At 42.4% G+C, this 12,158-nt stretch overlaps 2 protein-coding genes across 9 annotated transcripts in view; one reads left to right on the top strand and one right to left on the bottom strand.

Annotated features, from left to right (window-relative positions):
* The window catches only part of GEMIN5 (gem nuclear organelle associated protein 5), a 42,465-nt gene extending 38,460 nt beyond the window's left edge, over positions 1-4,005 (top strand). For all 5 annotated transcript variants that reach the window (XM_081233770.1, XM_081233768.1, XM_081233769.1 and 2 more), the window contains 2 exons: positions 761-857; positions 1,637-4,005. In XM_081233770.1, coding sequence (XP_081089896.1) covers positions 761-857; positions 1,637-1,804 — 265 coding nt within the window. In that variant the 3' untranslated portion in view covers positions 1,805-4,005. The remainder of the gene's footprint in view (positions 1-760; positions 858-1,636) is intronic.
* CNOT8 (CCR4-NOT transcription complex subunit 8) overlaps positions 1-12,158 on the bottom strand; it is a 58,843-nt gene that overhangs the window by 33,122 nt on the left and 13,563 nt on the right. For 3 of the 4 annotated variants that reach the window (XM_081233776.1, XM_081233775.1, XM_081233774.1), the window contains exons 3-7: positions 11,375-11,568; positions 9,157-9,318; positions 8,274-8,418; positions 7,462-7,572; positions 4,041-5,563 (exon numbers count right to left, since the gene is read on the bottom strand). In XM_081233776.1, coding sequence (XP_081089902.1) covers positions 5,414-5,563; positions 7,462-7,572; positions 8,274-8,418; positions 9,157-9,318; positions 11,375-11,568 — 762 coding nt within the window. In that variant the 3' untranslated portion in view covers positions 4,041-5,413. Of the gene's footprint in view, positions 1-4,040; positions 5,564-7,461; positions 7,573-8,273; positions 8,419-9,156; positions 9,319-11,374; positions 11,569-12,158 lie in introns of those variants that run through there. The other variant, XM_081233777.1, reaches the window with a different exon arrangement.

Genomic DNA, 12,158 nt, shown 5'->3' with positions numbered 1-12,158 from the left:
TGATTATTAATCACTTTAGAGCCCTTTTGCATTATCACAGGGCACTTCGCTATGGGCATTTGCAGTGATTGACAGTTACTGATTAGTTGTTATGCCAAGTGCCTTTAACTTTGATTATGTCCCCCCCAGCACAGGGCCTAAAATATAGTAACTAGCACAGTCAATAAACTTACAGCTATTATTACTAAACTTTTAAAAATTAAACTTACATTTGTTGCTCTAAAAGTACTACGAGTGAAATCTTGAGTCAGAGTTTTGAGTTACTTCTCTAGTGAGCTACCACACTTAGGCAGTGCTTTATGTTTGGTTTTAGTAACAAGAAAAATACAAAAAAGTTCTCTAACCCAGCGGCTCTTAACCTTTGGATCAGAGGGCCCCTTTTGAGAAGCTTAAGACACTCTTCCCAGAAAAATGTGCATCCATACACCCTGAGGGTAGGAACGCCGGCTCTGTCTAACCTATTCCCCAGAGAAATACAGGCCCTTTGCATTTGGCTGCATATTGAATCCCCTAAAGGTCCTTAACTTTCACTAGAGCTCTATGTCTAAGAAGTGGGGATTTGGAAAGTGGTGAGGAACAATACTGCATTTTGAAAATTTTATATCACATCACATTAAATTCCCTTCTCTTAGCCTTTGTATTTAAAGATAAGAGATAAAGACCCAGGTGACAAAGTAATTTTATTTACAGGATAATAGATTTAAAAGTTATGTGGGGCAAGACATATAACTTATACTTTTTTTATTATTATTATCACTAGTAAAGAAGAAAAAAATGAACCAGTTTCTCTGCCTGAATTAACCAAAAGGATTACAGAGGCCAATGAGAGAATAGCTAAGTTTCCTGAGAGTATTAAGGTAAGATTTATATAGCAGTTCATTTGATAAAACATTACTTTTTTTTTTTTTGGCGGTATGCGGGCCTCTCACTGTTCTGGCCTCTCCCGTTGCGGAGCACAGGCTCCGGACGCGCAGGCTCAGAGCAGCCATGGCTCACGGGCCCAGCCGCTCTGCGGCATGTGGGATCTTCCCGGACCGGGGCACGAACCCGTGTCCCCTCCATCGGCAGGCGGACTCTCAACCACTGCGCCACCAGGGAAGCCCAAAACATTACTTTTTATATTATCAATTGACTACACCAGATTCTTTAATGTCATCTGAAGTCTGTACACATTTGTATGCGCTTAAAAATTGAAGATCCAGTTGCCTTTGATGAGCTAAAATGTTTTGTGAGAGCAGAATTATTGACACCACAAGCAATTTTATACCTTAGCCTTCAGAGAAATCTAACAGATTTTCTAATTACGAGGTAAAGTAAAATTACAGTTGGTACCATGTATTTGATCGCTTACAAACGGATAGGTATATTTGGACGTGGCCCTAGTAGTAACAGAAGCATCATGTTTTAAATTCATTTGAGTAGGGCTCTAGGAAAAGACTGTATCATTTGAGAGGGACATCTCAGTTTTGAGTATCATCTCTCCTTAGAGTAGCTGATGAAGTCTTAGGAGAGAAATGGCTCAACTGTGCCAGAGAAGTGTCATGAGATAAGACTTGAGACACTCATGCCTTCTGTGCAGGTGTCTGTGGCTTTTTTTTGCAAATGCTTCCTTGTTTATCCCCGTGTCATCTTTCAGACCTGGCCCTTCCCAGATGTGCTGGAGTGCTGCCTCATCCTGCTTCACATCGGGTCCCAATATTCTGGCTTCGTGACCCAGGAAATGCAGCAACAGGCTCAAGAGCTCCTTCAGAAATACGGCAGCACTAAAGTTTACAAACGACACTACCAGACCCTCTGCACGTGAACTTTCAAGGACCTCTAAGAAACGGTGCCAAATTCAAAACATCCAACACCTTTCACCTCTGCATTTACACCTCGCCAGACATTCACTTTGATCCCTATATGTTTCTGCAGTGAGCCAGATAATACAAATGAGAGTCAAGTTTCAATCAACTCTACACTTAAACACAATGAAATCTGACTTTGGACTCAATTGTGGTTTCCTACTGGAGCAAAGTTCATGAAAAGCCAGCAGTAGTTACTCAGAACTAACACCTGCAAAGTGATTGTTGATAATCTCTAAAGCCTTGCCTTATGCAGGTTTCGCCCAAAGAGGAGAAACTTTTTTAATCACCCAAAGTGTTACATTCTTAAACACAAGCTACCTTTATAAATGCTTTGCTTGATCATAAACATGTACACTCTTGTTTGAGGGTAGAGATTATGTCTTCCCTTTACTATTTTACCCCTAGCACTCATTTAAGAGTGTCTGGTATCTAATAGGTACATAATGGAGACTTTCAACTGAATAAGTTGGGAAACTGAAAGAATGCTCATTAATAGCTTAGACTTAAAGGACTCTAAACTGAGCTCATTGATACCAGCACTGGCTGACAACTAAGGCTTGTGATTGGTAGTTGACCTTACTGCGTTAGCAGAACACAGGAATTCAAGAACATCTGGCAGTACAATAGCACCCCCGTCAGCCACGATTTCACTTTCCACAGTTTCAGTTACCCCCAGTCAATAGCAGTCCAAAAATATTAAATGGGAAATTCCAGAAATAGACAACTCGTAAGTTTTAAGCTGTGGCCATTCTGAGTAGCATGATGAAATCTCACGGCGGTCTCACTCCGTCCTACCCAGCACATGACTCATCCCTTTGTCCAACATACCCATGCTGTATATACTACCTGCCCATTAGTATAGGAAAAACACAAAGCATACATTATAGGGCTTAGTACTACCCATGGTTTCAGGCCTCTACTGTGGGTCTTGAAACATAACCCCCCACAGATAAGGGGAGACTACTGTATATGCAGAAGCTGAATTACACCCATAGTTAGTATTCTCTTGGTTACTCTTCAGGACCATCCCTTTCTGAGGATGACCACTAACACAGCCCTACACACACATATATATACAAGGCAAAGTTCTTTACAGTTCTACTACACTTGGGCCCCTTTCTTTAGCACCACTTTATTTATTTTGGGGGGCTCTGAGTATTTTATCTTAAAAAAAAAGAAAGGAAAGAAAGAAAAGGGGGGGGGGAACCGTCCCCACAAGGGGGTAAGGCCCCCAGTGGGCCCTGCCTGTTCTCCCCGGCTCCAGAGACTTCTGCATAGGCCTTAGCTGCTTGCCGGCCAATCTCCTCTTCCTGGGGCAGCAGCCACTGCTAACCATCCTATCCCCACTTCTTGCTGAAGCCTGTTCCCCAGAGTCCTCAGGTGCACATCTGAGCTCCAGGGAAAGGAAGAACCAGTGGAAGCGCCAGTGTCCTGGGGCAAGCCAGAGCTTTGCTTGTCAGCAGACCCTCCACTGGCACAGCACCACTTTAATAAGCTGTTTCTTATGTCTCCCATGCAATGAGCACACCCCTACTCAACACTCAGTTCCTCAACCCTTCATCTCAACATTTCTCCTGACGTGTCAGTAAGCCTGCTGTCAACTGTGGCAAAAATAAACACCTATTTTAAATCCAAATTTGTTAAGGATATATGTGTAGGGCTCACAGTCACCAGCATGCTAAAGCACCTTGGTTGAGAACCACTGACTTATGCTGCTTTACCACAAATCTTACGATAAATATATCTCTTCCAATATGTGAACATCCCAGTCAAAATCCTAGATCTGCTCCTGTACCTGACTTCTTACAACCCTACATTTTTGGGCCAACAGATAGGATTGGAAACAAAGTCCTGAACCAAGTCTAGGATATCAGACGTTCAATTTATCCAAAAGAAGTCCACTAATTAATAAGTGAATCCGCCGTATATAATGGAGTAGCACCAGGAAGTAGAATTGAAACTGATTTCCTAGTAAGGCCCAATAATCAGCGAGGCGAATGAAGTAGAGAGACAATTCCGTTTACACAGCTGCTCATTAAAGGCTTCCTACAAAGAGACATTTTGTATGCAAGCCAACTTGTGGAAAATGGAGGCAAGAGTTAGGGAACAGACAAGATGCTTCCATGTCACTGACAGCGAACAACCATCTTCTAAAGCCAGCAATTCAGAGCTTTGAAAGACCAAACCTTCATGCCAGTGGTTAAAAAGAAATCTTTATTTTACAAAATTAAAAACATAAATAATATTTACAAGCATCTTAAATACCAGCGTATAATACTTGACATTTTTGAATCATTTTAAATTGAGTTTTCCATAAGCTTTTAATATGCAAGACTATTCAACCACTTCAGTGAGTTACCAGTTTTCATTTCCACTATTCCAAAGGAGTTTTTGGTTTTTTGAAATTGTCCATACTGTAGTCATTCAAAAAAAATACAGTGTACTTTTTAAATGACTAGTTAAAAAAAAAAAAACCACAGTCCTGAGCTTCCTACCCCAGTTGTAGGATATTACTCCAAGAGAACCCTATAACCCAAATTCCTTACTGTCCTGTTTACATGTAACCACTATAACTTTAAAGACTCACATTTCTGGTACTCACCATAACCCATCTCCCTAACTTCTCCTCAGTTTGCTGAAAAGGAAAGGCAGGGAAAACAGAGAAGAGAGGCAGGAGAGTACAGACGACCATCTGAAATCACATTACTGAAAATGTAAGACTTATGATCCAAAAACCTGCTCTTAGTAATTTCCTTCGGGATCAAATCCAAGGTATTTTATGAAATGAAAACTTAAAATGATTTCAAATGATGCACATGTGACAGCAAATCTCAGTGGCACAATGGAACACAGACTTAAAGGAAGTGGTTAAGTTAATACCCATTCTGGAGTTCCTTGTGAATAAAGGGTAGACAGATTCAGTAGAATTTTGTTTTTAAGGGAAGTTTTCATTATCTGGTCTTCATATTTCAGCACTGAGTAATTCATTTCCACGGGATAATACATGAAGACCAACGAAGTGTGAGGAAAGCAGATGTCCTCGAGAAGGGTCAAAATAAACGAAAAGAAAGGAAGGAAAGGAAAGGCTCAACATCTATAACCCGCTTCACAAGACCACCACTTGGTTCCACTTTCCCTTGAAGCCCTCAGCTCAGCTGAGAATCACAGCAAGAAGTTTTCATCCTCAGAGATTAGCAACAAATTTAAAAGAAAAAGAATGACACAAGTAAGAGTTATATACATTTTACTAGTTTGTTTCTGACTTGTCCTGGATTTTAGAAGGTGTCAAAGGAGCCATGGATGCTGGTGGCAGGAGGCAACTGGAGAAGAGAGGCTTAGGGATGAGGAATAGGGAAGACTTGTTTACAAATTCAGAGCAAACTCCCTTCTTCTGGATCTAAAAGACATCTTTTGTCTTCAGTAAAACAAGTCTTTCTGTCAACGCAGATGGTAGGTACGGTTTGCTCAAAGAAGCGTCTTCTCTTGGGGAGGAAGGTTAAGTATACACAGTCAGCACACTAAGCACCACTCTGGGACCAGGCCCGCCGCGCAGAGCCTCGCCGCCATCACTGCTGCATGTTGTTGATGATCGCCAGGATGCTCATCTTCTCCTGGGCAGAGTCCACATCCTCATTCTGCTTCTGGGCCACTCCCGTGCCTAGGCCATAGAGCCGCCCACAGTACTTGGCATCATCAATACTGTCCTCAAAAAACAACTGCAGAATAGGACAGAGAACCCCTGGTGAGAATCATGCCAAGAGTCATGCCAAGAATCAGGCCAAGCCGCAACACTACTACATCAGCACCTCCCAGCTCTCTTAAAGCCTTGAAAATCTAGCCAACTAGAAACTAACTTCATAAAGAAAGGCTCCAGACCTTTCCTACACAGTCTTTTCATGCTCCTTTCTCTCTACATAGGCTCCCCTTTCTGAATAGACTTCCACTTTCCATGAGTTTTTACTGCCAGGATCCCTGTGCTGCTGTTGCTGTTTAATACAACTGCCTCTATCTCCTCCCTTCTCTTTAACAGGCAGTGCAATGGTGAAGAGCTTGAGCTCTAGACTCAGACTGACTCACTGTGTGATCTTAGAAAAATCACTTCAACGCTCCTTAAGCCACGGTTTCCTATCCATAAAATGGGTAATATAATAATAGGTTGTTACGAGTGAGAAAATGGATAGGAAGCACATACACAGCAAGGTATCTCACCCTTTGGGGCACTACTAGGCAGGATAACTCTCTGCTGGGGGGTGAGGAAGGTTGTCCCGTGTATTGTAGCACTGTAGGATGTTCAGCAGCATCCCTGGCTGGTAGCACACAACCCAACTCCCACAGGTCATGACAGCCGAGAATGTCTCCAGACATTGCCAAAGGCACCTCAGAGGGCAAAATTGGGAGCATGATGCTTCCAGCTATGTTCTTCCTCCTCAAGATTGCTTCGGCTATTTGGAGTCTTCTGTGGTTCCATACAAATTTTAGGATTATTTGTTCTATTTCTGTGAAAAGTGCCACTGGAATTTTGATCAGGATTACATTCAATCTGTAGACTACTTTGGGTAGTATGGACATTTTAACAATATTAATTCTTCCAATCCATGAGCCTGGAATATCTTTCCATTTATTTGTGTCTTCTTCAATTTCTTTCATCAATGTCTTAGAGTTTTCAGTATACAGGTCTTTCACCTCCTTGGTAAAATTTATTCCAGGGTTATTTTATTCTTTTTGATGCAACTGTAAATGGGATTGTTTTCATAATTTCTCTTTCTGATAGTTCACTATTAGTGTATAGAAACAACTTTTTTTTTTTTTTTTTTTTTTTGGCGGTACGCGGGTCTCTCACTGTTGTGGCCTCTCCCACTGCGGAGCACAGGCTCCGGACGCGCAGGCTCAGCAGCCATGGCTCACGGGCCCAGCCGCTCCGCGGCATGTGGGATCTTCCCGGACCGGGGCACGAACCCGTGTCCCCTGCATCGGCAGGCGGACTCTCAACCACTGCGCTACCAGGGAAGCCCAGAAACAACATATTTTTTATATTAATTTTTTATCCTGCAATTTTACTGGATTCGTTTATTCTAACAGTTTTTTGGTGGAGTCTTTAGGGTTTTCTATATATGTCATCTGCAAATAGTGAGTTTTCCTCCTTTCTGATTTGGATGCCTTATATTTCTTTTTCTTGCCTAACTTCTCCAGCTAGGACTTCCAATAACATGTTGAATAAAAGTGGAGAGAGTGGGCATCCTTGTCTTGTTCCTGATCTTAGAGGAAAAGCTTTCAGTTTTTCACCACTGAATATGATGTTAGCTGTGGGACATTTGATAATTAATAGAACTTAGCATAAAATAAGTGGGTGGTTTCACAAATGTGTTCATATTATAGAAATCAGAAGAAAAGCAAATAACTGCAAGGATGAGAGGTGCTAGGAACACCAAGTACACTTGAGTGACCTCCATTTCAGAATGCTTCTTTGCCTCCCAAATCACATCTAATATACTGAATACATGCATAACAAACCAACCAAAAAAAAAAACAAAACACTGCTTTCAAGGTGATCACCAACTTCCAAGAGAAACTATAAATTTTCAACAAACCTCAGCCCAAAAAACCTTTGCCTTACCTCTTTCATCCTGAAGAATGCCATTCCCGTTAGCAGTGAGTCTGAGCCTGCCTGGTGCTGCCTTCCAATTCTCTGCAAATCCAACTGATCAGCAACTTCCTGAAGACCTCCCTGGAGATGTAAGGAAAACAAATATAATATTACAGACCCCACTTCTCTACTGGAGTCAACTATGTCTATTCTTGAGTTTACTTCTTGTGGTGACAGGAAGTAGGAACAGGCCATTTACTTAACAGGTCTTCCCCAGCAGTATCCCCTTTTCAGCCCTCCAAATGATACACTGTGTTATATTCCACTTTTCACTCTGATCGTTCTTTTCTGTATCGTTAATTTTGTCAGACCTCCGCCCCTGAAAGTCCTCACTGCTGTAAAACAAGGTTGGGGAAGTAGTAAATGCCAATCCAATTCTAGATGGCAAACCTCTTATATCAACAATTTATTAGAGGAGGGAGTTCTTAAATTGTCTAGAGCTAAGAACCCCTCTGAGAGCCTGGTACACTGTAGACCCCATTCCTAACATATCATACATATACCTCATGTCTCCAACTGTTTCACTAGGTTCGTGGGCCCTAAGTGAAGAATGCCTGCCTTAGGGTGAGAGTAGCAGAAGGCTCCCTTCATGCCCAGGTTAAAGACAGTTACCACACAAATCCCTGTGCCAATCAACTCTCTATATACCCTGTCTAGCACCATGCTGGCACCTAGCAGGTACTCAAGGACACATGCTGAACAAACTGCAATAAAGCAAAATGATAAGTCTGCATTTTTGTCTTCTTGTTGTCATTACTGCTATTAAGAAAAATATTGTGTACCTTAAGATTTTTGCAACTTTTCATCAGGTATTTCACATCATAAATGGATGGGAAGAAAAGGTTCAGAATGTGAAAGAATTCATGTTCCTCTTCTGGCAAACGAGAATCCGTAAGCAACTTTACCATGTAGCCAAAATCATAGCCACTACGAGGAAAGGATGAGGCAGTAAGGTGAAAGAGCAGGAGTGAACAGGCCCCAGCACTGAACTGCTTTATTTCTCAGAGCTTAGGACGCTACCTCATGGTAGGAACTTTCAGTTTTCCAAAGTAGTTTATCCTGTCCTCTGAGCTTCCCATTAAATAACCACATAACAGATTAATATGGGAGATATACAAGAGAACCCAAGGGTTTATAAATGTGGGTTTTATTCATCAAAAATTCAAACGTACTGAAAGGTATGGAGTCCCCTAGGGGGGGCTAGTGGTTGGGATTTGGCACTTTCACTGCTGTGGCCCAGGTTGAATCCCTGGTTGGGGACTGAGATCCCACAGGCCAGGCGGGGCGACCAGAAAAAAAAAGAAAAGGTACTGAAAGGTAAAATAACTTCTCCTAAGGGGAATTTGGCTTTTGAGTACCCAGGAAACTCCAGGCCAGCCATTTAAATGACGAGAAAGAGATGACCAAGTGCTTCCATCCTTCCCACCCTCCATCTTTCCACTTGGCATATGCCCACTGCAGCCACATGATACAGCCTAGTACTGTGTGAAATAAACCAGCATGTGCTCCAAAGTGTTTTCTGAAAAACTGAAATGTAAGCAACTGTTACCATTTCAACTTTATAACTGCTAGTGAGCAACAAAAGAGTGCCAGAGGACTGCAAAAATAACATAAGAATTCAATTCCTTGCTTCCAAAGGAAGAGAGAAACACTCTCGAGACTGACCTGTGAAATGAAAGCCATTTGACATTGTCACAGAGAACCACCCCTGATGTCATAAGCAGCTCTGCAAAGTGCAATGTGTCAATCCCTTCCTCTTCATGCTTCTGAAACTGCAGTCCTGAGTTAGCAAGGAGATCTATGGAATCCTGGGAGTACATGTCCTCTCTAAAAAGAGAAGGTGTTTATTTCTTAGCTGGTGGTAAGGTAACAGAGTAGTGGGCAACAATATTACCATCACCTTATAAATTACGGAATAAGTATTCTTTTTTTTTATTTATTTTTTTATATTTTATTTATTTATTTTTGGCCGTGTTGGGTCTTCACTGCTGCATGCGGCCTTTCTCTAGTTGTGGCGAGCGGGGGATACTCTTCGTTGTGGTGCGTGGGCTTCTTATGGCAGTGGCTTCTCGTTGTGGAGTACGGGTTCTAGGCGCGGGGGCTTCAGTAGTTGCAGCATGTGGGCTTCAGTAGTTGTGGCATGCAGGCTCCGCAGTTGTGGCTCATGGGCTCTAGAGCACAGGCTCAGTAGTTGTGGTGCACGGGCTTAGTTGCTCCGCAGCCTGTGGGATCTTCCTGGACCAGGGCTCAAACCCATGTCCCCTGCCTTGGCAGGTGGATTCTTAACCTCTGCGCCACCAGGGAAGTCCCTAGAGTAAGTATTCTTGAAATACTTTAATAATTTAAGAATAAATCAATTAATTCCTTCCAGTATTCTAGCAAACACACAAAGTAATCTTACCTGTGACAGACAGAAAAATGGGATTTTTCCCCCACAAGATAAGTGTCTTAATTATGAAAGATCCACATTTTCTCATCATTTAATGAAAAGCAGGACTTCCCTGGTGGCGCGGTGGTTAAGAATGTGATCTTTTGTGTCTGGCTTCTTTCCCTTAGCATAATGTTTTCAAAACTCATCCATGTATAGCATATGTCAGTACTTACTCTCTCTGTACTGTGCAGTAACATTCCATGGCATGGATATACCACATATAGCCATTCCTCAGATCACAGACATTTGGACTGTTTCCAATTTGGGGCCTTTATGAATAATGCTGCTATGAACACTCACATACAAGTTTTTACATGGATGTATGTCTTCATTTCTCTTGGGTGGAATTGCTGGGTCATACGCTAACTCTATTCTTAACCTTTTGAGAAAGTGCCTGTTTTCCAAAGAGGCTGCATCATTTTATATTCCCAGTAGCAATATATGAGAGTTCTAATTTCTCCACACCCTCACCAGCATTTGTTGTTATGTTTTTCTGATCATAGCCACCTAGTGGGTATGAAGTAGTATCTCATGGTTTTGGTTTGCATTTCCCTAACGACTAATGGTGGTGACCATCTTTTCATAAGCTTATTAGCCATTTCTAAATCTTCTTTGGAGAAATGTCTATTCAGATCTTGTGCCCATTTTTTAAATTTATTTATTTATTTATCTATGGCTGTGTTGGGTCTTCGTTGCTGCGCACGGGCTTTTCTCTGTTTGTGGCGAGCAGGGGCTACTCTTCGTAGCAGTGTGCAGGCTTCTCATTGCAGTGGCTTCTCTTTGCGGAGCACAGGGTCTAGGCAGGCGAGCTTCAGTAGTTGTGGCTCGTGGGCTCAGTAGCTGTGGCTCGCAGGCTCTAGAGCACAGGCTCAGTAGTTGTGGTGCACAGGCTTAGTTGCTCCGTGGCACAGGAAATCTTCCCAGGCCAGGGCTCAAGCCCGTGTCCCCTGCACTGGCAGGCAGATTCTTAACCACTGTGCCACCAGGGAAGTCCTTGTGCCCTTTTTTTTTTTTTTTTTTTTTTTGCAGTACACGGGCCTCTCACTGTCGTGGCCTCTCCCGTTGCAGAGCACAGGCTCCAGACATGCAGGCTCAGCGGCCATGGCTCACGGGCCCAGCCGCTCTGCGGCATGTGGGATCTTCCCGGACCGGGGCACGAACCCGCGTCCCCTGCGTCGGTAGGCAGACTCTCAACCACTGCGCCACCAGGGGAGCCCCCTTGTGCCCATTTTTAATTAGGCTGTCCTTTTATTGTCAACTTGTAAGAGTTCTTCAAGAGGGACTTTACTACTTTTTGAGATTCCTTACTCCATCTTCTGCTTGACTACTCTCTCCAACCCCTACTTGGGTTTGGTGGAAACAAAACTTAAAATTAATAAAATCAGTTAGAAATCAGTCTGTACAAATGTAACAAATCTAAGAATAACATTGAGAAGTGTCCCAGACACTTACGTAAGGTTGAATTTGAAGTTGAACTGCCAAGTGTTGATTCCAGAAGGATATTCTCCCTTCTCATTCGTGAATGTAAGGCCCAGCTGGATAATTTTTAAAAGGTCAACATTGCACCGTAAAAGCTGATACTGGTAATCTATGGAACTACGAAATTCACCAATGGGTCGCACCACAACACCTGGAAATTCTGTGTCCTAGAAAAGGAAAAAGTCTCTCATCGTAAGGTTTCACAGAACACTGAATGCTGAAAACAACAACAACAAACACCGAATGCTGACTTGACCATTCATAAATAAAAGTTTTATCTCAATTTATAAAAGTTATGTGAGAAGCCCCAAGCTCAGGCACAAAAATTCACCTTAAAATACTGATTTCACTGATGTATTCAGAAGGAGCAGTAGAAACATGAAGGTTTACACAACAACTTGGAGATCCTAAGCAGGATGTGAATAGAAGTAGTTGACTAACTCTAGGTCTATTAAGAACATTCTAGGTTCGGGAATTCCCTGGCGGTCCAGTGGTTCGATCCCTGGTCGGGGAACTAAGATCCCACAAGCCACGCAACACGCCCCCAACCCCGCCAAAAAAAAAAGTACATTCTTGGTTCATATACAGTTAATTAGGAACAGTCTAGGTTGAGAACAAAACACTATATAAATAAAAATACAAATATAGGAAAGTGAAACAGCCATTCAACAAAAGTAATAAATAGCCACATTTGGCTTAAAGTAAAAAACCTGGAACAAGATCAGAGAGAGTTCTGAATACCAGGCTAAAGACATAA

This window comes from Mesoplodon bidens (genome assembly GCF_964165515.1).
Source record: "Mesoplodon bidens genome assembly, chromosome: 4".
NCBI classification, from domain to species: domain Eukaryota; kingdom Metazoa; phylum Chordata; class Mammalia; order Artiodactyla; family Ziphiidae; genus Mesoplodon; species Mesoplodon bidens.
This window is presented reverse-complemented; position numbering and strand designations above follow the sequence as displayed.